Below are 25,053 nucleotides of genomic sequence, written 5' to 3' on the forward strand. Positions count from 1 at the left end.
AAAAAATTGGATCTTAATTAACGGGAATAAAGACATTTTATTAAAACGTGGGATTAAGTCTTCAGTTTACCACTTATTAACCACGTTTTTATTAAATAAAAAATATTTAATAAATAAAATAATAAGGTGCACACCACACCAACCAGCTCAGTTGGACGGACGGCGGTGCGTATGGTGGTCAGGTGAGCCTTTGTGTGACTCCTCCCTCTCCTACAAAAGTGGGTACCCCTTAGGGCACAACCTCAAGGCTCAAGTCCACACTCAATATACCCTTGCAAGAGAGTATTCTAAACCAATGTGGGACTCTTCCTCTAGGGAGTCATTAAAGCACCTTTTCTATTTTTTAATAATTCATACTCATATATTATAAGTTCCAACCGGTTCTGACCACTCTTCTCGAGGGCAGCTGCTATGGCTCAAAGTGCATCATCATCGCGGAAGACAGACCCAGTTGGGTTAGCTTCCTCTCTTCCCCGTAGTAAAGTTCCCAAAGGGACTTTGACTCATTCCAACAGTGTTCGAGATACTGGTGGTGGCATTCTAGTTTCTCCCCAACTTCGTGGAAGGTCAGTTCTGTATTAGTGATTTCTTTGCACTTTTATGTTTTTGTCATTGTTTATTTGTTAGCTTTATTAATATATCTGATACTCGTTAATGTGGAAGACTCTACTTCTATATGGTGTGAGCCAATGGAAGCATAACACTATTCTGATTTGAGCTAATTTTAGTTTATGACTGATGAGAATAGCTATTTATAGAATTGGAAGGTTTTCTAGGAGGGAAAATGACAGAGCTTTAAACTACAGTACATGAAAGTGAATTTTCTGTGGATATCACTTTGGAAACCTCTTCCCATGCTTTTTTTTTTAGAACCTGGCTCTGTAGCATAAATAGTTGAGAAATTTTTACAGTATTATTCCTATGAAAGATATGAATAAGTAAGCAAGTGTGATTTTGGCTTGATAAGTTTTGTAGGAATGGATTTGTCTAAACTGAGGGGTATTAAATTTTAACTGTTATCTCTCGAGCTTAGAGCGCCAAGGGCGCAATTGGAGGCAGCACTATGAACTTTTCGCCAAGGTGGAGATTGTTGACAAATTGGCTCAAGCTCAAGGCACCTAGCTAGTACCTAGAGTTATTTATTGGGTGGTAAGTAGTTGGGTAGTAACTTAATGCCCTTGGAGAGAGAGAGTATTTTCCCTCTATAAATAAGGAGCTCTTTTGAAGAAGAGCAATCGGGTGGAGAGGAAAAATCAGAGAGAAGGCTTAGTGAGAGTGTGAGCAATTGTTGAGAGAAATACTCTGTGAGTGAGTATCTGGGAAACACCTGAGGGATATTATTGGTGAGGATATCTGTATCAGTATTCTGTATATTTCCTACTCAGTTCAATAATATATGTTGCCTCCTCTGGATGTAAACAAATTGTCGAACCACGTAAATCTGTGTGTTTTATTTTACCGCTTTGATATATTCTTGTACCGCTATTTATTGATTCCGTGCATAACAAGAAAGATATATCCTCTTTCATAGACTGATAGACAATGCCAATTTTTGCCCAAGCATGTGCAACACGTTGGCATTCCTTACGATTCTTAATTATTTCTTAAACAATATATATTGTTTATGAAATAAATAAGTAAATAATCATTAAATTATGTTTTAAGCTCAAATTTAATTTATGAAAAAATAATTGAAAAGCATTTAATATACTTTTTTATAACAATGAATATAATTTTAAAATATTAGTAAATCTCGATTTAATTAAAGATTTTTTTTTAGAATTAGAGTGTACTTACTCAATCTAAAATTTTATTAATAGAAGTAAAAATTAATTTGAAGTATATATAAAGGCTTCTATGAGAGTAGGAACTCTTTATGTTTTCAACTTATTCTGTAAGTTGTAACTCTATTTTTTTTTATATATAATGATGTATATTGTAGTTACAGAGGATCTCAATCCCACAACTTTTTTAAAAAAAATTAATTATTTACAGTGCTGAAATTATGATTCAAATAGCTTGTTGCACACAAGCTTCCTTGACTTTTTATACGTACATGAAATAGGATATATGAATCCTTATTTAACATCCCAAAATTCTCCAAAATTTTCTGAAAACTTATAAAAGGTTCTTTGTAACTACAATGTATATCATCATATAAAAAAAATAATGTTGTTATTTGATATCTTAAGTTGTTTAACACCATGCAAGGTGATACTCTATAATTGATTTGTAACATCTCATAACACTTATTAAATTAAAATATGTGAAACATGATATTAAATTGTACTAATAGCAGAATGTCATATTTTTATGGTGTTGGATACCACTAGTATCCCTTAACAATTTTTATAAAAAAATTAGAATTACAACTAATTCCTAAGAAAAAAAAAAGGTTATTAGATTAAAATCAAAATTCATACCTCATATAGATCTCCTTGTCAATAGTCAATAATATCTTTTACTTAGTACTAAGAAAATATGTCGTATTGTGCTTTTAATTTCAAAGTCAACATTGTAGTATAATGTTTTACTCCATCGATCCCAAGAAAATATTTAATGTGAATCATTAAAAATGTTATCCTTCTCTTCACTTTCAAAATATTAATATTTTCTATTCCCAATGTATCATTAATTTATTATGTGTTTGGTTGTTACCAAACTGCCTAGCAGACAATTTAGCTTGAAAATAGGTTGTGAGACAGACAGCTTGAAAATAGGTTGGGAGACAGACAGTAGATTAATTAAGTCTTCACGACGCTGGTTGACATTTATCATTTTTTAATTGAATAATTACATGAGTACTAAAATTATCAAATAAAATATTACATGCGGTATTATTTTTGTGTGAAACAAATTTAAATTGATAATTAAAATTGTCTATTAGCTGATTATATGAAGCTAAAAACACTCGGCTGCCGCACATGGGAACCCAAACCTAGCTAAAGTATTGCAAACTAACTACGTATATAGTCATTCAAAATTAAGGTTTATCTGATCAAGTTTATGTCAAGTTTAAATTCCCTTGATACAACTCAATAATATTAATTATCTCAACCAAAAATTCTCAATAATATTAATATTGTCTAATTATTTTAGTGTGTGAGTTCATATCTAAACAATAACTGACACGTTTGAAAAATAAATTTTAAAATTATAATTCAAATTCAATTAATAGTTAGACAACACGAACAGGGTCGTGATCTAAGTTTTTTTAATGTTAAGTTGATCATGTCTTTCACCTACCCGTATAATTTCTTGGACTATGCAGAATGACTCTTCTGTAGTTCTTTGTACTTTCTGTTGAGGCAACAATTTTACTTTTTTTATTTTGGGTGGTACTTGTCGATAAATTACGATTCTCCGATCTTTTACCGGCAGTGTAGGTGACTCAAGTGATCGCCGAACCATCTGTGTGTACCTGTAAAAAAAAATACTCTAATGCTTAAGTCAGTATCTCTTTTTTTTTCTCTAAGGAAATGATATTTATAGGGCAAACAATACTAAAGAGTTAGTTACGGGTTCTCTTGTTTTGCAGAGGACAAAGGTGAAGCTCGTTTCTGATCCGTGGCTTCTGATCGCGGCTCTTCTACTCAGACCTAGACGCTCCGTTTCACTTATCCTTAAAATAAGAGAATACTTGGGCCGAATTTTTTAGCCCAACACTTTCTTTTTTCTTTTGTTTTCTATTTTACGTGCAAGGCAATTAACTTGCCATGCGTAGCATTATATAACTATCATATTATATATATGATGCCAACTCAAGTATTGTAATGCATAATGCTTTATAACAATGCTATTATTATGTTCTAAGTGTGTGGAACGAGCTAATTAATATTAATCACATCAAACTTCCCAAACTTGAAAAAGAATGAAAAAATAAACTTTACGAAAATATAATATATTAAAGATGTGGAAATTGGAAAACCCCATGAGCTTTCTATGTACTTTACCTCTTTTTGTTAAAAATAAAAAAAAAAACCAAAAATAGCATCTTCAAAGAAGTTATAAATGTAGTTGAGAAATGTGCAATTTTATTATCAGTCCATGTGTTTTCACTTATAGATCATTTATTTTTTTAAAAATATACGACTTTGTATTTTATCAAATTATTAAAAAATAGCTCCCTGAATTCAAATTCAATTAAAATATGTTTGCCCTCAAATTTTATTTATGGAATTATTGACTTCAAAAATGTGTAATCTCCAACAGAGATCAATCTGTATTGATTATATTTAAAAATATGTTTTGATCAAAATTTAATAAAGGATCATTTTTAACTATTAATACAATATTCAAAAATACATTTTTTTTTTTACATTTATCTATCATGAAATTATACTAAAATAGACCCAAGATCTTATAGACCCTTTCATTATTTCTTCTTTTCATTCTCTTTATTTGTCTCTTCTTTCTTCATTTTGTTATATATACATGGTGCATGATGCGTGATGATTATTTTATTGGATCTCAAGTGTCTTTTCGCACTATGCGGATTTTGGATTTCAAGTGTCTTTTCGTACTATACAGTTCTTGTGCGGCTTCACTCACTATTTTTGGATCGGTGTGCTTCGAATGTCCGCTAAAAAATTTGCTCTTGATACCATGACAAAAATCATGAAACTCCATCTAAAATTTAATTGGTGATCAGTAGAATTACACATGTTTTTATTAATAACTAAATATTTTTATATTTATTTATTCTATATGAGACACAATAACTAATAACAACGCCAACAAAAAAAAAACAAAATAGCTAGAATGTCAAAGAAGTTATATAAATTAAATACATATATTAATACGTGAAAATAACGTAACTTCGTGATTCAGCAAAAAATAGAATAATATTCGTTTATCGATCGCCGCGTGATTGAAAAATACAAGCAATAAGTATAATATGTTTTTGTGAGAGTTGATTTGGTCGTTGAAGAAAATTATTATAATTAATAGGCAAAGTCTTCGATCATCTTCACCGTCTCAAAAAATACATTAAAAAAATGTCAAGCTATCTTATCTTTATCTTAATTACACAACTCACCATGCAACGACCTAAGAATTGTCCATGACTTTATCTTAAACACCGATTAAATTATCTCAATCCAAACGTACTTGCACCTGAAATCTAGCCTTGTTTTTTTTCTTCTTCTTGAAATTTAACACCATGGCTGCAGAAATGGTGGGTGGAGCTCTTCTCTCTTCTGTGCTTCAAACGCTGTTCGAAAAGTTGGCTTCACGAGAGGTTGTGGACTTCTTCAGGAGAAAGAAAGTCGATGATGGTTTGCTCAAGAAGCTGAAGACTACGTTTTTGTCCGTCAACATTCTGCTCAACGATGCTGAAGAGAAGCAAATCAGAAACCCGGGCGTGAGGAAGTGGCTCGATGAGCTCATAGAAGCAACTTATGATGTTGAGGACTTGATGACTGAGATTACAACGATCAAGTTCGAGCAAGATCAAGGCTGCACCAGCTCAAGTCATCATCATCAGGTACCATTCTTGAAGAAGCTCTCTCCTTCGTTTATGTTTGACAAAGCATTGTTTCGTAATAAGATAGCTGAGATTCTTGAGAGGTTGAAACTTCTTCTGCAACAGAAAGATGTGCTTGATTTGAAATCTGTTACACAAAACAGACACTTACAGAGATTGCCTGCTCCTTTGGCTCAAGAGTCTAGTGTTTATGGGAGGGATGGTGATAAAGAGTCTGTAGTGAATTCGTTGTTGTTGTCAGATAATAATTATGATGGTATTGATGGTACTAATAGTGATAAGATATCTGTGATTCCAATTGTGGGGTTGGGTGGAATTGGTAAGACTACACTTGCTCAGATTGTTTATGACGATGAGAGAGTGAAAAGACATTTTGAGCTCAAAGCATGGGTTACTGTGTCAGTTGAATTCGACATTTTGAAAATAACAAGAATGATTTTGGAGAGGGTGTCCATGAAGAAATGTGAGAATGAGGAACTATATGAGCTTCAAATTAAGTTGAAAGAGGCTTTGATGGGGAAAAAGTTTCTGATTGTTCTTGATGATGTTTGGAGTGAAAACTACTCCCTTTGGGATGTTTTAAGAAGTCCATTTGAATTTGGAGCAGAAGGAAGTAAAATCATTGTCACCACACGCAGTGAAATTGTTGCATCAAAAATGGGCAGTGTTCCATCTTATGAACTACAAGTAATGTCAGATGAAGATTGCTGGTGCTTATTTTCAAAGCATGCCTTCAACAATGGAGACTTAAATGCATACTCAGATTTACAAGAAATTGGTAGAGAAATTGTTAAAAAGTGCAAGGGACTTCCTTTGGCTGTGAAATCACTTGCTGGGCTTCTGAGAGCTGTGCTAAATCCTGAAGAGTGGAGAAGAATTTTGAAAAGTGACATATGGGAGTTGCAGCTGCAAGAAAATGACAGCAACAACAACATTCTTCCAGCTCTGTGGTTGAGTTACTATTATCTTCCATCACATCTTAAGCGCTGCTTTGTATTCACCTCAGTGTTCCCTAAAGATTATGAGTTTGAAAAAGAAAAAATAATCTTCATGTGGATGGCTGAAGGTCTTCTGCAATCTGACACAGAAAAAGCACAAGAAGATGTTGGAGAAGAGTACTACCAAGCTTTAATCTTAAGGCTATTGTTCCAAAGATCAAGTAGAGATGAATCAACTTTCTTCATGCATGATCTTGTCCATGATCTTGCCATTTTTGTAGCAGGAAAGTTTTCTTTCAGGTTGGATGATGATAATCTACACAAGGTTGCTAGCGAAATTCGACATTTATCGTGCAAAAGTTATGTGAGTTTGTCTAAACTTAAGAGTTTGCGCACCTTCATTGCAATACCATCGTTCACATTAGATGGATCATCATCAGTAAATCACTTGGATTTGAGTGAGCATTTTTTCATAGGTGGGTGCTTGAGAGTACTCTCTTTATCTCATGCTTTGATCAAGAAATTGCCTGATTCAATAGGCAATTTGAAGCAACTAAGGTACTTGGATTTATCTTCCACTGAAATTGTTGAGTTGACTGAGTCCATTTGTTCTTTGTTCAATTTGCAAGCACTCCTCTTGTCCAATTGTCGAAATCTTACTCAGTTACCGGCTAACATGGGAAGTCTAGCCAACTTGCGCCACCTCGACATTGCAGACACACCTATCACAGAAATGCCAGCCTTAATGTCCAATTTGAAAGACTTGCAAACATTGCCTTATTTTGTTTTGAATGAACATGGTGGCTCTAGAGTTAAGGAGCTAAGAGAGCTGCAGCATCTTCATGGAACACTTGTCATTGCAGGGCTTGAAAATATAGTCAATGTTGAGCATGTATTGGAGTCGAATTTGAAGGACAAGAAGTGTCTTAGAGCACTAAGCTTGAAATGGCAATATGGTGATATTGATGATTCACAAAAGGAAAGAGAAATACTTGATGGTCTCCAACCTCACACAAAGTTAGAGAATCTCTACATCAGTGGCTACAGAGGTACAAATTTCTCATCATGGATAGGAGACTATTCATATTCTAGTATGGTAGAGGTTCATTTACTTAACTGCAAAAGTTGTTGGTTTTTACCTCCATTTGGGCAGCTACCTTCCCTTAAAAAGCTTCAAATTTTGGCATTTGATAGTGTGGTAACAATAGGTGCAGAATTTTACTCGAGTGGTTCTTCTCAGGTGATCAAGCCATTTAGATCCTTAGAAATTCTGAATTTTCGCTTCATGTCGGAGTGGAAGGAGTGGTCATTCATTAAAGTCGAAGAAGGTGGAGTTTTTCCTCGTCTTAGGGAACTTAACCTTGAAGGTTGTCCAAAACTAAATGTACAGCTACCAAATTCTCTTCCCTCTTTAACAAAGCTTCAAGTATGGAGATGTAGACAACTGTTGCCTCTACTTCCAAGGCCTGATCACACTGCATTTCCATGCCTTAGGACTATGGATATATACATGTGCCCAGAACAAGAATCATTTTTGGAAGGTGGGTTCCCTTCAAGTATAACTTCACTTCAAATTTTCAACTGCAACAAGCTCGAGTCCCTCAATGGCAAAGGCTTTCAAGGCCTGAATTCTCTTCAAGAGTTGGTTATTGGTAGGTGTCAAGAGCTCAAATGTCTACCAGACGAAGGATTGCCTGATTCTCTTCTGCATTTGTGTATAAGTGATTGTCCTTTGCTACAACAGCGGTGCCAAAGAAATGAAGGTCAAGATTGGACTAAGATTGCTCATATTCCTCGAATAGAGATTGATTGGGAACTGATTTGAAGTTCATTATATATGCAGTTGTTGTTGAAGTTCATTTATATTGTTCTTTTTTTTGGTTTTATATTTACAGACTTTGAAATAAGTCTAGTTCAGGATAATGAGTTTATTTGGAATATGGTAAACAAAATAGGAATGAATGGATTAATTCTAAACAGTGTAACTGTGTAAGTGATATATACAGGAGTTGAGTGAAAATTAAAGGAAAATGGTATTCTGCTTTTGATGTAAGTTACTCACTAAAGATTATAAATTTGAAAATAAAATTGAAGATTTCTCAAAATTGCACTCCAATACTTGACCTTAAGACATTGTCAACCAATATGATTTTTTGATGAACGGAAAAAAAAACAAGTAAATTTGATTTATTCTGTATTATTAGGCTCCAAAAAAGAAAAAAAATCGTTCGTTACCATTTAAAAAAACGACAATATTTGCGAAAAATAGAATGATTGCTGAAAAACGACAATATTTGTTAAAAACGATCATATTTTGTGAAAACGACAATATTTTTTTAAAAACGACACAAACGTTAAAAACGACAACTAGCTTCACAATCGACAATATCATTACAAAAAAAAAAAGACATTAAAGAGAAACGACACAACTCATACAGCAACGAAAAAACGACAAAACACTTAACAACAAACGACACATTTCTGTCAAATTACAATTTTGAAATAAAACGACAATAAAATTAAAAAACGACACAAATTGTAAGAGAACAAGAATTTGTGAAATCCACACAAATTGACAGCAACGATAGTTTGTCGGGACCCGCGGGAGAGCAGCTGAGGAGGAGATGTCGTTGGTAGATTACGCCTCGTCCGACGACGACGACGTCGTTCCGGTTGATCCCGTCGGGGAGAACGATAAGGCTCAACCTCAAATCCAAAACCGCAACCACGTCCAGTAATTTCCCTCTTTCATTTTCTCGCAATTTCACACACTAAATCTTCTGACGGTTGATAAGGCCTCAACTTTACAATTAGGTTTTCTTATTCGATTTCTGCATTTCAATTTCTATACAATTATGATTGGTTACTGAGAAAAGATACAATTTTTAGTCGAAAATCTGGACAGAAATGTCTTGGGCTATAAATGACCTTTTTTTTTAAAGCCCTTAATGAGTTTTTCTTTGTTTTTGGGTAGTACTGAATCAAGTGAGAAGCCTGAAAGTGCAAGTGCCTTGCCAGCGCCTGACTTTGGGAAACTTCCTGATGCTTCAGAACTGTTGAACTCTTCTGAGTTCTCGTATAATGCGCTGAGTGGTTCTGACCACTCTTCTCGAGTGGCAGCTGCTATGGCTCAGAGTGCATCATCATCGCGGAAGAGAAACCCAGTTGGGTTAGATTCCTCTCTGCCCCGCGGTAAAGTTCCTAAAGGGACTTTGACTCATTCCAAGAGTGTTCCAGATACTGGTGGTGGCATTCTAGTTCCTCCCCAACTTCGTGGAAGGTCAGTTCTGTATTAGTGATTTCTTTGCACTTTTATGTTTTTTTCATTGTTTATTTGTTAGCTTTATTTATGTATCTGATGCTCGTTAATGTGGAAGACTCTAGTTCTAAATGGTATGACCAATGGAAGCATAACACTATTCTGATTTGAGCTAATTTTGATTTATGACTGATGAGAATAGCTGTTTATAGAATTGGAAGGTTTTCTAGGAGGGAAAATGGCAGAGCTTTAAACTACAGTATATGAAAGTGAATTTTCTGTGGTTCCATGCTTTTATTTGCAGAACCTAGCTCTGTAGCATAAATAGTTGAGAGATTTTTACAGTTTTATTCCTATGTAAGATATGAATAAGCAAGTGTGATTTTGGCTTGATAAGTTTTGTAGGAATGGATTTGTGATTTGTCTAAACTGAAGGGTTTTAAACTTTTAACTCTTATTTCTAATTGCTAGAGATCAGAGTTGAATATGTCAGAAATTCACCCTTGCTTCATACACATGCTGAACTGAATTTTTGGCATGATTTCAAGAATCTGTTTATGTTATTACTGGGTTTTGAATCGCAAATTTGCGTATTTAATTTTGTTTTTCTTATTCGGAACACCGTTGCTGATTTCTTGTTGGGTTGTATCATAACAGGAGTAACGTTGTTACAGAAGACATAAACAAGCTCTTCGTCAAAAAGCATGCTGAACCTTCATCGAAGTAGGTGACAGTTAACAATGCTTGTAGTTTAGTGTTTGGATAATAACACCTTCATGAACATCTCAACAAACTAGTAGAATGTAAAAGTTATGTGCTCACCCATAATTTGTGTTATGGTATTGGCTAGGATGGACCGACTGACTGTTTCAGAAAGCAATTACATTCTACAATTTTTCAGTTAATGAGATTGTCAAGTAGAATTTACAGCTTTCAAACAAGTACTGTAAGGAGTGAAGAAATCACTACAGTTTTGATGTATAGTTTCAATCTTAAGAAATTCCCTGGTTTAAACAGTATGCCATTTTAAGAAACACTAACGTCTGAAGTAGCAAATAAGTGATCAGTATCTGGTTCTTTGAGCTTTTGAATTGTTAATGTAAAAAAGCTGCAAGGAATGGCCATTTTTTTTCTACTTCGAGTCAGAAATGTACATTGAGCATAACAATAGAACAACTGAGGTTGAATGTAACCAACCATTTATGGAAAAAGAATCAATGAATTGGAATTTGATATTTGAAATAAATAATCAAATTAATAATTTAAATTAAAACTGCCATGAAAATCAAAAGTAATGTGCTGAAATTGCTTTATCATCTCAAGGCTGCCACCACAAAATGCTGGAATCCAACTGATTTATTTCCTATAACTTTGGCATGTTCTTTCATACTAACTCTGGCCCACTCGGTAGAGCTTCATAACCATCATGATCATGATGATTCTTGGGTGTAATTTCAACTGGAATGAACTTGAAAACAACAGCTACCGGTAAACTAACAGCTCCAATCAAGACACTGAGTAGCCACAATTCCCAACTCAGTGGCACAGTTCCAGCAAAAGTCCCCAAAAGTTCAACTATAATGATTTGGAAAGCTACTGTGGAGAACATCACCATCATAAATGGCCAACTATCAAACATGCCTCTGAAAACATTGATCTTCTCCATGTCCCTGCTGTTGATCTCATTGAATATCTGGTTGGCAAAATCCAATACAATAATATCAAGGGCTAATCACCATGCTTACTGACTAAACTAAAATCATGGTGCCAGCCAATGGCTTGTAGTATTTTATGAGAAGGGTAGTAAATAATACCTGGCAGAACACAAAAGAGTTGAATATGACTGTATTAAGAATTGAAGTAGTATCTGAACCAGTGAGGTTTAAGAGTTGTTTGCCATAAAATTTAAGGACTAAAAGGACCGCAATCTGGTAAATGCTTTGTCCAATTATGTTTCTCCACATTATTGGAGTAATAAAATTTACATTTCTTCCTATTGGTGGCCTTTTCATTAAACCATCATTTGGTGGTTCTGTAGCCAGAGCCAGAGCGCCAAGACTGTCCATTATCAAGTTCACCCAGAGCATCTGAACCGCAGTGAGTGGAGCAGACCCTGAAAAGTCAGTGATGAAGATAACAAAATGAGTGGTTCTTTTTCCTTTGGCTCCATTAGAGAGACTAAAGTTAAAACGAACCTGAGATACATGCTGAAATGAAGTTGAGCATTAGAGCAACGACATTAACTGTCAACTGAAACTGCACAAACTTTTGAATGTTGATGTAAACGGCACGACCCCATCTAACAACATTCACTATAGTAGTGAAGTTATCATCCAATATGATAATATCAGAGTTTTCTTTTGCAACCTATTAGAAGGATCTTATTAGTCATGGCAGAAAGATTTAGTAGAGTGATTACGAAAACATAAATACAACCTCAGTTCCTGCTATTCCCATGGAAAGTCCAATGTCTGCTTCATGCAAAGCTGGAGCATCGTTTGTCCCATCACCAGTCACTGCCACAACTTCCTTTGACACATTATTCCTCAAATGAGCTACTAAAGTGTGTTTGTCCAAAGGCATTGATCGAGCCATTACCTGTAATTTTAACTTGTTTTAGAGAAAATTTATCTATATATATACACAACACAAAAAAAAAATGGTGAAAGGATTTGCTGAACCTGTAGTTTTGGTAAAATCTCATCGATTTCCTGCGGACTTTTGTTGCGAAAGTCGGGCCCTTCTATTGCCAAACCATCTTCAGTCAAGATACCACACTCTTTGGCTATGGCTTTTGCAGTGTGAATGTTATCTCCAGTGACCATTCTAATAGTTATACCAGCTTCCAAACAACTCTTAACAGCTTCTCTCACCCCAGGACGAACAGGATCCTTAATCCCAACAACTGCTATAAGTGTATAATTCTCATCAGGAATACTATCTCCATCAACATTATCTTTGATGTCCTTGAAAACTAAGCAAAGAGTTCTTAAAGCTTCACAAGCGAATCCATTTATCACATTTGAGATGTTACTTCTTTGCTCTTCAGATAGAGTCACAACTTCTCCATCAGCATTCAGTACTTTGTCACAAATTTTCAAGACTATCTCTGATGCTCCTTTGCAAAATGCTCTAAACCCTCCTCCATTCGGAAGGGCAACAAGAACAGACATCTTTTTCTTTAATGAGTTAAAAGGTTCAACCTTCACTGTCTCATAATCTTCACTGTAAGTTATTGGATTACCTCCCTTATGCAAGCCAAACTCTACTAAAGCAGTTTCTGTTGGAGTACCAATGGTTTTCCTTTTCCCATCTTTCCCTTTTACCACCTCTGAGCTAGTATTTAAGAATATAGACTGCAAGAGATAGCTAATCACTCCCTCAGAGACTGAAGATTTAAGCTCACTTTCAGTTTTATCATCATCTGTTATTGTTTTGATTTGTTCACTTACCCATATTTTATTTACCACCATATGATTTGTGGTCAAAGTTCCTGTTTTATCAGTACAAATACAAGTAGCAGAACCCATTGTTTCACATGCAGATAAGTGTCTCACAAGAGCCTTATCAGACATTAATTTTTTCATGGCAAAAGCAAGACTTAGTGTCACAGCCAAAGGAAGTCCTTCTGGAACTGCAACAACAATAATTATCACTGCAATGGCAAAGTAATTCAAAAGCTGCATAGCATCATTTGAAGACCAGTGTTTGATTTGATTATCCATTACCTTTCCAACTAAAAACCTTGTAGTTAGAACAATAAAAGTCAGCACAGCAAAAATCAAACCAATCTTCCCAATAATAGTAGCAACCCCATTAAGCTTCACTTGAAGAGGGGTCTCATTATTACCACCTTCACTTAGAGTCTCCATAAGTCTTCCCCATTCAGTCCTCATACCAACTGCTGTAACAAGCATTTTACCATTACCATCTCTTACTTTAGTTCCAGATAAGATAAAAGGCCTGGTTTTGTTTACATTCTTAGGCTCACTCTCACCGGACAAGCTTGATTCATCAACTGTTAAGCTGTATCCTGATATGAATATCCCATCAGCTGGAACTTGATCACCAATGTTGAGATGAACAAGATCACCAACCACCAAATCATAGATAGACACCTTTTGTCTGCAACCATCTCTTGTGACTTGAACCGCGATGTTTTTCTTCTCCTTGTCCAAGTCCCTAAATTGCAAAGACTGCTTGTAGTCACTGATTGCAGTGACCATAACAACCAAGAAAATACTAAGTAATATTCCTAAGCCATCATACATACCAGTTGGCCACCCTTCTGTTGCAATTCCAACACCTATAGAGGTTGCAGCCGAGATCATAAGGATTATGAGAGTTAAATCTTGAAGGGCATCCCAAACAAACATCCAAAAACCTTTAGGAGGTTTCTCAACAAAACGGTTGAGTCCATATATATTTTGCCTGACAGTTAAATCAGTTGAAACGATACCATCTTTCAATGACACACAGAGTTGCCTTGCTATGCCTTCAACTCCTCCATGGTGTTTTAGACTAGTGTCATCGTGGGATCGAACAATGTTGGATAGTTCATTCGGTTCAATACCAAAACCAGCTTCCTCAGCTTCTTTGGAGAGTTTGTACTTAGCTTTATTTCCAGCTACATGAAGTGAAAATAGGATTATTATCCGAACAAAAAACCATGATGATGATGATGATGAAACTAAAAGGAGGAGATGATTGAGTATTGTATCAGTGCATACCGGCAATGAATTGCAATGCTGCTTTTTGAACACATAAGGCTACTCTTATCTTTTCCTGTTACATGGAAGAACGTAATTAGCATAATAAAAATACTATGGCGGAAGTAATGAAAATTAGCATAAAATAAAAACCATGCAGCTTTAGTAGAAGCAAAGAAAAGCATTTTCTAGTACATTTTGTATTTTTTTTTAGACTTTTAACCTTTTTTTTTAAAAAAAATGTCGACTAGAGTCTATTAATATTGCCAAGAAAATATATGCTAGTGAAATCAATAGACTTAATATCTCTCTACTACACTTTCTCATAAACAGCACTATGTTTGTGTTAAAGTATTGTAATAAGATAATATTTTGATTGAATGAAATCAAATGAAAGAGGTTGAAGTTAAACTTTTTGTAACTTTAGTTTGAGGAGTTACAAATATGGTAACTTACCAAAAAAAATTATTTTTAGTGACAATTTTTATTACATAAATTTTTTGTGACTGAATGTCACTTAAGCACAAAAAAATGTTTGTAACAAAGAAGTAATATTCAGTTACAAGTTGTTATTAATGTAGTTTTAGTCACAATTAATTATATATAATGATCACATTTATTGTGATTAAGAACACAATTAATCATAAAATATTATAATTTTTGCGACTAATATTTAGTCACAGACTTTTTAATAATGATATTTTTTTGTTACAAAATTTTCACTTTCATCACAAATTCTGTTGTGACTAAAAGTATCCTAAATGTGCATAAGAGTTACACACAACTTTGAATTTGAAATGGACTTGTAATGTATAAGGTGTTTTTCAGCTTTGATTTACCTAATTATATCATTTATAAAGAGCATAAATGATAAGAGTTGCAATATTAAAGATTTGGGACGTTTTGACATTTCAAATATGGTAAATGAGTAATCTTGGCAGAGATATAGGCCACATGTTGCCCAAATTTCTACAATAGATATCATGACACCTTATGTTATTAGGCAATATGTTGCACGTTTAAATCCCTTCTTAATAGGTAAATTTACATCTCTTTTTTATAATTTAATTACAAAAATCACCTACAAAACTTTATTTACAAAAATATATTGTCATGCTATCAAAAAATACCGGATTCTAAAAGTAATATACCTGAATTTTTGAAACTTTCCCGAAATCTTGATTTTCTCGTTTTTCTAGGTTTAAAAAAGTAACATTTTGGTTACTTAAAATGTTAATAAATTACCAATTAGTTACTTTTTCATGAAATAATTTATTTTTATAGCATATTATTTTAGATACATTTTGGTTACCTTTAATACTTATTTTTTGAATTTTTTTTATACACTGATTAGTCATTTTTAAGTTATATTATGGTGTCTTATTACTTAAGATACTTTTACATTGTAGATTAATCATTTTTTAGAAACTAATGAGTTACAATAAAATATAACAAATTACTATATAACATATTATTAAAAGTTACTTTTAGTATACTATACAATAATTTTTTTTTATATATTCTATTTAAAAGTTACCAAACAATATCCTAAATAATCTATTTTAAAAAAGTTACTTGGAATATTTTTAAATAAATTTAAGTTGTTTGAAATACAATATAGTATCTTTCAAATGTAAAATAAGAATACAAATTTTAGTATATTAAATTTTTATCAAGTTTAAAATTTAGTTATTTTTTTGTTAACACAATATAAAAAAAAACTAAAATGTTGTTTTTTATTCTGGTGACGGCCAAAAAACATATGCTTCCCACTTATCAAAATGATTACCTTGAAGAGTAGGTCGCGATGATACAACTTTTGAGCCCAACCGACTAGCGGCGTGGCCCGAAAATATTTTTGAAATTAAAGATAAGAGAGAATGTAAGAAATTAATAAAAAAAAAGAGTATGGTGGAGAGAGAGAGTAAAAAAAATAGTTGAAAAAAGTGGTATAAAAAACGGTGAAAAAAATAACTAATTGGTAACTTATTAATATTTTAAGTAACTAAAAAGTTACTTTTTTAAACCCAGAAAAACAAGGAAAACGGGATTTCGAGAAAATTTCAAATTCAAGTATATTATTTTTAGAATTCAATATTTTTTGATGGCGTGATAATGCATTTTTGTAAATAAATTTGTATTGGTGATTTTTGTAATTATTATAGGTATATAATTGTAAAAATGCCTTCTTAATATCCATAAAGATCCCAATAACGTACATGTAATTAATAGCTAGGAAAATTAATGGATGATTTGAAAACTGAATGAGAATCAAACTCTATAAATAGTGGTCATTTGCCCATATGAGATATTTTACATTCTCATCTATTTGAGCTGTGGGCTGAAAATGTTCTAGGGTTAAGTAGTTTCTTTTTTGGACAAAGTATTTGGTACTTGTTCAATTCTCTTCTTTTTTTTCTTCTTATTTGTATTTAATTTGTTTGCTTGTATTTTTGGTTTTGGGTTGATTATCTCCATCCCTTGTGTATTCTTGACTCTAATTACTTGTTTTATTGTGTTCACAATTGTATCTCCTTCCTCAAGTGTAATATTCTTAATAGTTTGACTTTGAACCAAGTTTTACCATGACATTAATTTGTATTTACTTTTAAAAGTACATAGGTTGAAATTAAATGATTTGATTATGTGTCTATTTGGTGAACATGTGAAACCAAGACAAAAAATTAGGGTTGTCAATGGGGCGAGATGGTTTTTCTCGTGTCTTGCCCCCATTCTTCCCGACCCACTTAATAAATGGGACAGAACTATCTCTATCTTATTTTGCTGTCGTATCTATTTTTTAAAAACTAAAAGTAAACATACTCGTAAAAAAAGAAAAACGTTCAAATTACGTAATCTGTCACAACCTTCTATTAGTATGTCTTTTATTTTGGCATATGAATATTCTAGTGGGGTTAATTAGTACTATTAAAGTAAAGCAAAAGGAAAATCTTGTGAGGTTTAAATTCAATTTGTAAAAAGACTGGAAAAGTCGAATTGTGGGGACTAAGGAAATTTCCATACAAAAACAATATGATAAGTATCAACCCTAACATCTCGTACAGTCCACAAATTTATATTTGCCAACTGGAGAAGACTTTTCAGGTCTGAAAAAATGAAATATCATGAAAGATTCTTAAGATCTTCCACAATCAAAGGTTCTCAGTTTCCTTTCAAATTAGGTGATCTTTATGTACTTAGTCTTATATATTGGTCAACAAATTTGTAACTAAGAATCAACGTATCTATCAAACTCAAAATATTATTGCAAAAAGCAAAATAATATATATTTATTGTCATTAATATAGTTTTAGTCAATCTATTATTTTTAATGATAAAATTTATTAAATTGTAATTTGTGTACCTAATATTTTTAGCCACATATCTTTTAATTTAGTCTGATGCTTACGATTTTTTTTATAGCGATATATATCACGAAAATCAACTGTTAAAGGTCCATGGACATTTAATGTGCCTAATTATTCGGCTGTGTTTAATGTCACTTTATTAGATCTTTACTTCTTAAAAAAAAAGAAGAAAAAATAAATAAATTGTTCCAAAATGACCGCCATGATAAGAAGCCACGTCAACCATTTGACCCCAGAAGTGGGTCCACGTGTACATGACTAAAAACTTTGACATAATATTTTTTTTTTTAAGGACTGTACTAACATTCAAAATGCATACAATACAATATTGCTTCTTTGATAACATTTTGGTTTTCATTTTCATACAAACACATGATCAGATTCTCTTCTGCTAATTAATCATCAAATAAATTAAAATTGAAAAAAAAAATTAATATTTAAACAAGGCATGATAATATATAAGTGAGATATATAATAAGAAATTATTGAATATATATTTATATATGCATCCAATCTATAAAAATATATGACTTCATGCACATATTGTGTGTATATATACGTGACACGTAAGTTGTTAATTAACGAAAGAGAGAAAGAGATGAGACTAATAATGCACTAAAATTTTATATGGTTTGATCTAAACTAATTAATCATGATTGAGAGTCTTCTGAATGATCATATAAATAAATAAAAAATCGAAGACAAATGCATAATATGAAATTATTATTGGTAATACAATAAGATTTATAGTATATAATCTATATATATATATAAATTTATATATACCTGGAGTTTGAGGAGCTTTTTTCCAGCTTCAGCTCTTTTGTCAAGATCGGCAACCATTCGAAACCTCCGGCGACGATTCTTGACGACGGAGACGGCGGATCTCCACCGCTTCAGAGCTTCCTCGGAGGGTCTCTTGGGTTCCACATCAAAGTTATTCCTCAAGTATTTCTCCATTTTATTTATTATATTATATAATAATAAATCTCAACTATACTTCTCTTCTCTTCTCTCTTTTTATTAATTATTCTATATAGCTCTAGTGTGTGTATCTATCTATATATATAGGCCGGCATAAGGGCCAGGTCGTCTCTCCTTGAATTAAGCACTCACTTTCTCTACCACTTATAAATGATATAAATACCATGAGAAAATATATGTATTTAATTTTATTTGTATTTTGATAAATATTTTTAATCATGACGAGTAATAAGTAAAGGTAAAATTATCTTTTTTTTTGTTAAAAGAAATAATATATTTTTCAATTATATACTAAATAATTTAATTTGGTTGTGACTAAAAATAGCATTAAGTCACACAAAATATATGTTGTGACTAAAAAATTGTCACTAAATGGTACATTTTATTTGTAGTGATTCTCTGCTTTTGCTTATTTATTTTTCTCAACATATCCATCCTTTGATAATAAAAAAATTTATGTATGCATCATGCTTAGTCTTGTTGATTATGATTTAAGTGGAAATTACATTTTAAATGGATTTTTTATTGATGTTTTAAAAAATATGGCTTTCTTTCAACATAATTTTTTATTACTTTTTGTACTTTTTTTATCATTTTTATGGTTTTTTTTTCTCCATATTTTTGTCAAATTTTTTGATTATGTCGTATCTTTATTACTATTGACTTTCTTTTAAGTCCAATGGTAGTTTTGTAATTTCACTTTATTTAATTTTTTATAATTTTGTATAATACGTTAACTTACCTTTTCAGTTATTATAAAGGTAGTTTTTATATTTTTGTATTATTTTATTTTAACTTTTTTATATTACTTTTTTATCTTTCTTTAATCTTTACCATTCAGTTTTTTTTTTCCCGATTGTTCTTCTTCTCTTCTTCAAACAGCTAGTTGTTTTTGCATGCTCTGTGTCTTCGGTGATCGGAGTTGTTGAATAGAAGTTGGGGTGTTGTTTTCGGTGATCGGAGTTGTTGAATAGAAGTTGGGGACGAATGGAATTTTCGAAAGGTTTGGGCTAACAGACGTGAAGGGTATGGGTATGCGTCGTTCTCCTTGAACTCCAACAGTTCATGTTAACAATGAAGCACCTAACATTAAGGTATTTTTGTTTCTTTATTTTGTTTGGTTTTTATTTTGATTTGTATTTTTTTTTCTATGTTTTGGTTTGGTTATTAGTTTGTTTTTTGTTAATTAGAGTTTTTCTCAAATATTTTTTTCTTTTGTATTCGTTATTTTTATTTTATGTTTATGTTTTTAAGGGAGGTAATGTAGGTTCTTCATCAACAAGTGTTGATGGCGGTTTGCATTCTTCCCCTCAAGGTAAAGATTCATCAAGGATCAAGAACACAACTGCTGGGACAAAAAAAGATCGTGAGAGTAGAGTTAAGGTACCTAGTTACTTTGATATTGTTATCCATGTTTATATGTATGTTTTTATTATACTTCTTTTTTAAGTTCAAAGTTTATATGTGATTGGTATTTCTTTCTTTTGTGGTCCCTGGTTACTTTATATGGTTTAAGCGTATGATTATGTTTATTATGTTTAGTGTTTTGTAATGTGTTCTCATGTGGTCCCTAGTTACTTTTGAATTGATTTGCTTTTATCATTTTTTGTTATTTTAATGTTAAGGTACTCAGTTTTGTATGTTGTCCACTTTTCTTTTCTTTTTTTATGTTTTTTTTATAATTTTTTTGGCTTTTATAGGTACCGAGTTAGTTGTTGATGTTTAGTGTTTTATAATAGGACCTAGTTACTTTGTTTTATTTTCTTTTTTTTCCTTTATATTATTCACGGTTACTTTATTATGTTTAGTGTTACGTAACCAGTGTGCAACTGGCTGCCATGTTTTTTTGTAGGATGCACATTTCAGAATTAAACCTGATAGGCGTTTTGGTAGTAAAGTCCAACAGTGGAATAAGCTTCTGTTATTAGTGAGATTAAGGCAGTTTTAAGTTCGAAACAAAAAGTGATGTTTCGAAGAACCCCATTCGGTCACTTTTTGGATACGTCTGATATTACATTTCAGGCGTAGTTATTTCATAGTGTTTTGCTTAGGGAGGTTCATCAAAAAAATGAAGATTCAGAGTTTTGGTTTAAATTGGGTGGCAGATTAGTTAGGTTCTCAATCAATGAGTTTGCCCTCATTACTGGTTTGAAATGTGTGGGCAGTGTTGACTTTAGCATGTTCAAAGAGGCGGATTTAGGGCTTAGGAAATCTCTTTTTCCGTTGTATGAAGGTAAACCCAGGAAGGAAGAAAAACTTAGGAAAGAAGAGGTTGCATGTGCGTTTAATGATAAAGTTTTGAAGAAGAAAGGTGATGAGGTTGTCGTTAAGTTGGATATTGTTCATTTGTTAGCCAGTTTTTTGTTTGGGACACAAACTGAGACTCTTGTTGACAACTCCTTCTTTGCCATGGTTGATACTGATTTCGCTGAGATGAAGAAGTTTGCTTTTGGGAAAGTGTTGTGGCAAAGAACTAGGTGTGTCATGCGAGCAGTATTGAAAGATAGGAACACCATGTATGATTATGTTCCTAGGAAAACAGATGGATCACTGGATAACCATAGTTATAAGTGCTATGGTTTCCCTATTGCTTTCCTTATATGGATATATGAGACAATTCCTTCTTGTTCTCAAGCGTTGTGTAGAAGGGTTAATTTTTTCTTTCCAAGGATTCTTAATTGGACAAGCAGGGGAAGAGTGTCATACTAGTATTTGGTTGATAAAGTTCTTTTGGAGGAAGAGGTAATGATTTTTTTTTTTTTTTGGTTTTTTTGTCATTCAAGTCTGTTTTTATTATGTTTGTTTTATATTTGGGTAACTAATTACTTTTGTAGTTTACTTAAAAATAAATTTTGATTCTTGCAATATGATGTTAATGTCATAATCCCTACCAATGAAGAAATGAGACTGCCTATACTGGGTGGGAGGGTTGTCTTTTGAGAGTAAGTTTTTGCCAACCGATCCACCTGATGATGATGATAGTCCATCAGATATGCATCAGGATCTTATTGCCATTCAATCAAAATTGGCTGAAGTGCAAAACTCCCAGAAATGTATATTGCTTGCAATTTCTTAATTGAAGAAATCTTTCGCAGCTGATTTTGCTTCTGTTATATCTTTGTTGGGTGGTATTAAGGCATCTATGGCTGCTGGTAATCATAATGTTGGTGGAGAGTTTGAAGATCCTATGCGTGCTAAGGCTTCTTCTGAGGTAACTGGTTACTATTGTTTGTGTGTTTCCCTTTATTATGTCTAATTTGGATATAATTTTTTGTAAAAATTGCTGGTTTTTGTATTTTTAGGATTTTTTTTATGGCAATTCTTCTGGGGGTTACCAAAATGTTGATATTGGTGAGGAGTTGGGGGCTGATTTGGAACATTCTGTTCAGATTGCTTCTCAATTTGTTACTACTGATAAAGTAAAATTTTCTTTTCCTTTTATTTGTTTAAGCAATTGGTTATTTTCCCCTTGTTTTTTTGTTTGTAATAGCATTGGTTGTACATATTTATTTCTTTTTTAGGAGCCAATTAAAGTTGACTCAACTGTATGCTCAAGTCCTCAAACTCCCACATTTCATGTCTCTAATGTAATATGGAGAGTTATTAATGAATCGGTTGAGAGGCCACTTAAAGAGAGTAGTTCTTTGGATGGTAAAAGTAAGTGGTCGATTGTGTTGTATGATGATGCACAAGCTGTTGATAATGGACTGCTTTTGGGAAAGAAAAGGCAAGTGAAGCCGAGCGCTGTAGTAAAGTCTCATTTCTTAACAAATTTTGGATCTTCTGAAGTCGGAGTGAAAAAAAAAAAGGACAATATTGGATAATGTTTGTCCATTTTCCAATGAACTCGGTGATAATCACACTAAAGAACAACTGTTTGAGTTTGATTCCTGGATTAAACGTGATTTGAAGAAAAGGAACAAGTATGTATAACCATTAATTGTTTTAAGTTTTTTCTATGCGTAATATGTCTGTTTACTTTGTTAACTTTTTTATTTTGATTTTTAATTTATTGTTCAGGTTCAAGAAATATGATGATAATTCTGTGGACCCACCAATTTACTTCACTTTTGTCCTTATTTCTGAGAAGACTTGGTTTCATAACCTTTATTTCTCAGGGCAATTCGTTGATTCATCAGTGAGATTCTTCCTTTTATTTTATCTATTTGTTCATGTTGGACTTATTTTTTTGTTTTAAAAGGTAATAAGTCTAGTGATCTATTTATGCTATATATTATGATGTTATTGGATAACCAGTTCCCTTACTGTTTGCTTTGTTGTAATTCATTGGGTAACTGGTTACCCAAGCTTTGTAACTGTTTTGTGTTGATGATGGTAACCAGTTACCCTTGTGTAATAAAGTTTTCTTGATTGTTATAGTAGATTGGTTGCTATATATATCATCTTATAAGCATGTATTTTTTTATTATGCAATATATTGATGTGATGATGTATTACTTGAGGAGAAAGGTTATATTGTCTAAAGATTTGAAGAGGAGAGTATCTACGACTGACACTTGTTTTGGGCAAAACATAGTGTTTATGTATGAAGATTTTAAGAAAAAAGGTAGTGGTGAATTTAAAGTAAATGAGAGATGTGTTGCTTTGAAGATAATGAAGGGAGAATCCATGTTTTGTGCAACTCATTGGAATTTGCTTGATGATGTTGTCATGCCTATTAATGTGAAGGCTTTTATGCACTGGATTGTGTTGCACTTTAATATACAGCAGAGATCACTTACGGTGTATGATTCAATGTCTGGTGCAAAGCATGAAAATCAAACTTTACCTGTCATTGAGTCATTTGTTGTTTTGATTCCTCTTTTATTGGAGAAGATTGGTTTCTATGATCATCAAGATATTAATATTGATGTTAGTCCGTATGATGTGGCAGAGAATGAGGCTTTGAAGTTGAGCATTGCTACAGGCATTCCTCAAAAAATTGATTGGTTAGTTTGTTTATTTGATTTTAGTTTTTTTTTTCTTTGTGTTCTTTTTGTTTATATGTTCTTAGTTGCTTTTTTTTTTACCTGTTTCCATTATGCAGCGATTGTGGGATGTTTTCTATTTATTTTGCCAAGCAAATAATACTTGGGAAGGAGAATGAGATGCCTAAACATATTGATGTTCGTCTCCTTCGCGAAGACATTGCTATCAGCTTGTACTATCATGGAAAGAACAAAGAACTTGAGGGATACTTAACTAGCGATGAGTTCAATGAAAAGCTTTTGGAGAGGAGACAGAAGAGAATGAAAATTGTTGCATAGGCTTTTAGTGATATTATGTTTCTTTTGCTTTTTTATTTTGCTACAAGAGTAATTAAATGATGGATCAATTTCTAGTTTTACAATTAGTTATTTTAAACTTATGCTTATGTAACACATTGGGATTCATAAGGTCATTTTATATATATATATATATATATCAGTATAGCCTTTTGTTAATTCATTTGTTGTTTTATTTTCATTTTTTTGTTCATTGTTTCTTTAATTCAATTATTAATATATATATATATAGTATATAACACTTTAAAGCATGTAGTTTGTATTCCTTTTTTTTTAATTTTTTTTTTCTTTGTTTAATGGAATTATTTGAGGGTAACCAGTTCACAGATTGGATGTTTAGCTAATTTTTCAGGTGTAAGTGGTGGAAATAATTATTTAGAGGGTAACCAGGTACCCAGGTTGTTTCTTTGCTAACATACCGAAGATAACTGGTTACTTAAGTATTTTTTTTTGTTTTTTTCCCCATTGGTTTGTTATTTTTAATTTCAATTATTAATGTATATTTTAGATAACACTTTAAAGCAAGTAGCTAGTTTTATTTTTGTTTTCGTATTTTTTGTACAATGTTTTATGGAATAATTTAAGGGAAACTAGTTTCCAGTTGGGTTGTTTAACTAATTTTATTGGTGTTATTCAAGCACGAATGATTTCGAGGGTAACCAAGTACTCAGGCTGTCTCTTTCCTAATATACCAAGGGTAACTGGTTACTTAAGTGTTTTTTTAGATTTTTCCACTAAGTTTGTCTTATTATAGTTATGCAACCAGTTTATTAAGTTAATATTAAAGTAACTTTAATATTGTATATAGAGGAGTTTGTGATAGAAGAAAGTAAGGTTTTTTTTTTTTTTTTGGCTTTTAGATTGTTATAGTGGGTAATTTATCTTGTATTGTAATTTCAGGGTAACCAGTTACCTATATCGTTGTTTTGTTGTTAATTTTTGGTAACTGGTTACATTCATGTTTGTTTCCTTATGGTGTATTTATATTGATTGTAGCATTGATAAATAAGAAGCAAACAAATCCA

General features: G+C 32.5%; 4 protein-coding genes across 6 annotated transcripts; 3 read left to right on the plus strand and 1 right to left on the minus strand.

Annotated features, from left to right (window-relative positions):
* The first annotated feature begins 5,012 nt into the window (after positions 1-5,012).
* Positions 5,013-8,402, plus strand: LOC133829811 (putative disease resistance RPP13-like protein 1). 2 transcript variants are annotated; one of them, XM_062259613.1, is made up of 2 exons: positions 5,013-7,472; positions 7,664-7,878. In XM_062259613.1, exons 1-2 carry the CDS (start codon positions 5,162-5,164, stop codon positions 7,678-7,680), a joined length of 2,328 nt encoding a protein of 775 aa, XP_062115597.1. In that variant the 5' UTR covers positions 5,013-5,161; the 3' UTR covers positions 7,681-7,878. The 2 variants fall into 2 exon arrangements, with proteins under 2 accessions (XP_062115597.1, XP_062115596.1); XM_062259612.1 differs by having other exon boundaries at positions 5,020-8,402.
* A 577-nt stretch (positions 8,403-8,979) lies between these two features.
* Positions 8,980-10,716, plus strand: LOC133829812 (uncharacterized). 2 transcript variants are annotated; one of them, XM_062259614.1, is made up of 3 exons: positions 8,980-9,157; positions 9,398-9,703; positions 10,340-10,716. In XM_062259614.1, exons 1-3 carry the CDS (start codon positions 9,048-9,050, stop codon positions 10,407-10,409), a joined length of 486 nt encoding a protein of 161 aa, XP_062115598.1. In that variant the 5' UTR covers positions 8,980-9,047; the 3' UTR covers positions 10,410-10,716. The 2 variants fall into 2 exon arrangements, with proteins under 2 accessions (XP_062115598.1, XP_062115599.1); XM_062259615.1 differs by having other exon boundaries at positions 8,992-9,157; positions 9,410-9,703.
* Positions 10,717-10,791: 75 nt separating this feature from the next.
* On the minus strand, positions 10,792-18,797 carry LOC133829810 (putative calcium-transporting ATPase 11, plasma membrane-type). Its single transcript, XM_062259611.1, has 7 exons — positions 18,546-18,797; positions 14,413-14,467; positions 12,364-14,309; positions 12,119-12,280; positions 11,878-12,049; positions 11,497-11,795; positions 10,792-11,375 (listed from the first exon to the last, which is right to left on the minus strand). The coding sequence occupies exons 1-7, from the start codon at positions 18,717-18,719 to the stop codon at positions 11,067-11,069; spliced, it is 3,117 nt and encodes a 1,038-aa protein (XP_062115595.1). The 5' UTR covers positions 18,720-18,797; the 3' UTR covers positions 10,792-11,066.
* A 4,215-nt stretch (positions 18,798-23,012) lies between these two features.
* Positions 23,013-24,098, plus strand: LOC133828794 (uncharacterized). The gene is made up of 2 exons (XM_062258894.1): positions 23,013-23,692; positions 23,791-24,098. Exons 1-2 carry the CDS (start codon positions 23,157-23,159, stop codon positions 24,008-24,010), a joined length of 756 nt encoding a protein of 251 aa, XP_062114878.1. The 5' UTR covers positions 23,013-23,156; the 3' UTR covers positions 24,011-24,098.
* The last annotated feature ends 955 nt before the right edge of the window (positions 24,099-25,053 follow it).

The sequence above is a fragment of the Humulus lupulus genome, chromosome 4 (genome assembly GCF_963169125.1).
Source record: "Humulus lupulus chromosome 4, drHumLupu1.1, whole genome shotgun sequence".
In the NCBI taxonomy this organism is placed as follows: Eukaryota; Viridiplantae; Streptophyta; class Magnoliopsida; order Rosales; family Cannabaceae; genus Humulus; species Humulus lupulus.

Excerpts from the sequence above, each read along its gene's own strand:
- LOC133829811 (XM_062259612.1), top strand. The coding sequence starts at position 5,162 with ATGGCTGCAGAAATGGTGGGTGGAGCTCTTCTCTCTTCTGTGCTTCAA.
- LOC133829812 (XM_062259614.1), top strand. The coding sequence starts at position 9,048 with ATGTCGTTGGTAGATTACGCCTCGTCCGACGACGACGACGTCGTTCCG. Across the intron at positions 9,158-9,397 it reads CAAAACCGCAACCACGTCCA|TACTGAATCAAGTGAGAAGC; the intron begins GTAATTTCCCTC and ends GTTTTTGGGTAG. Across the intron at positions 9,704-10,339 it reads CCTCCCCAACTTCGTGGAAG|GAGTAACGTTGTTACAGAAG; the intron begins GTCAGTTCTGTA and ends GTATCATAACAG.
- LOC133829810 (XM_062259611.1), bottom strand. The coding sequence starts at position 18,719 with ATGGAGAAATACTTGAGGAATAACTTTGATGTGGAACCCAAGAGACCC. Across the intron at positions 14,310-14,412 it reads AGCATTGCAATTCATTGCCG|CTGGAAATAAAGCTAAGTAC; the intron begins GTATGCACTGAT and ends CACTTCATGTAG. Across the intron at positions 12,050-12,118 it reads TGGGAATAGCAGGAACTGAG|GTTGCAAAAGAAAACTCTGA; the intron begins GTTGTATTTATG and ends TCCTTCTAATAG.
- LOC133828794 (XM_062258894.1), top strand. The coding sequence starts at position 23,157 with ATGTATTTTTTTATTATGCAATATATTGATGTGATGATGTATTACTTG. Across the intron at positions 23,693-23,790 it reads ATTCCTCAAAAAATTGATTG|CGATTGTGGGATGTTTTCTA; the intron begins GTTAGTTTGTTT and ends TCCATTATGCAG.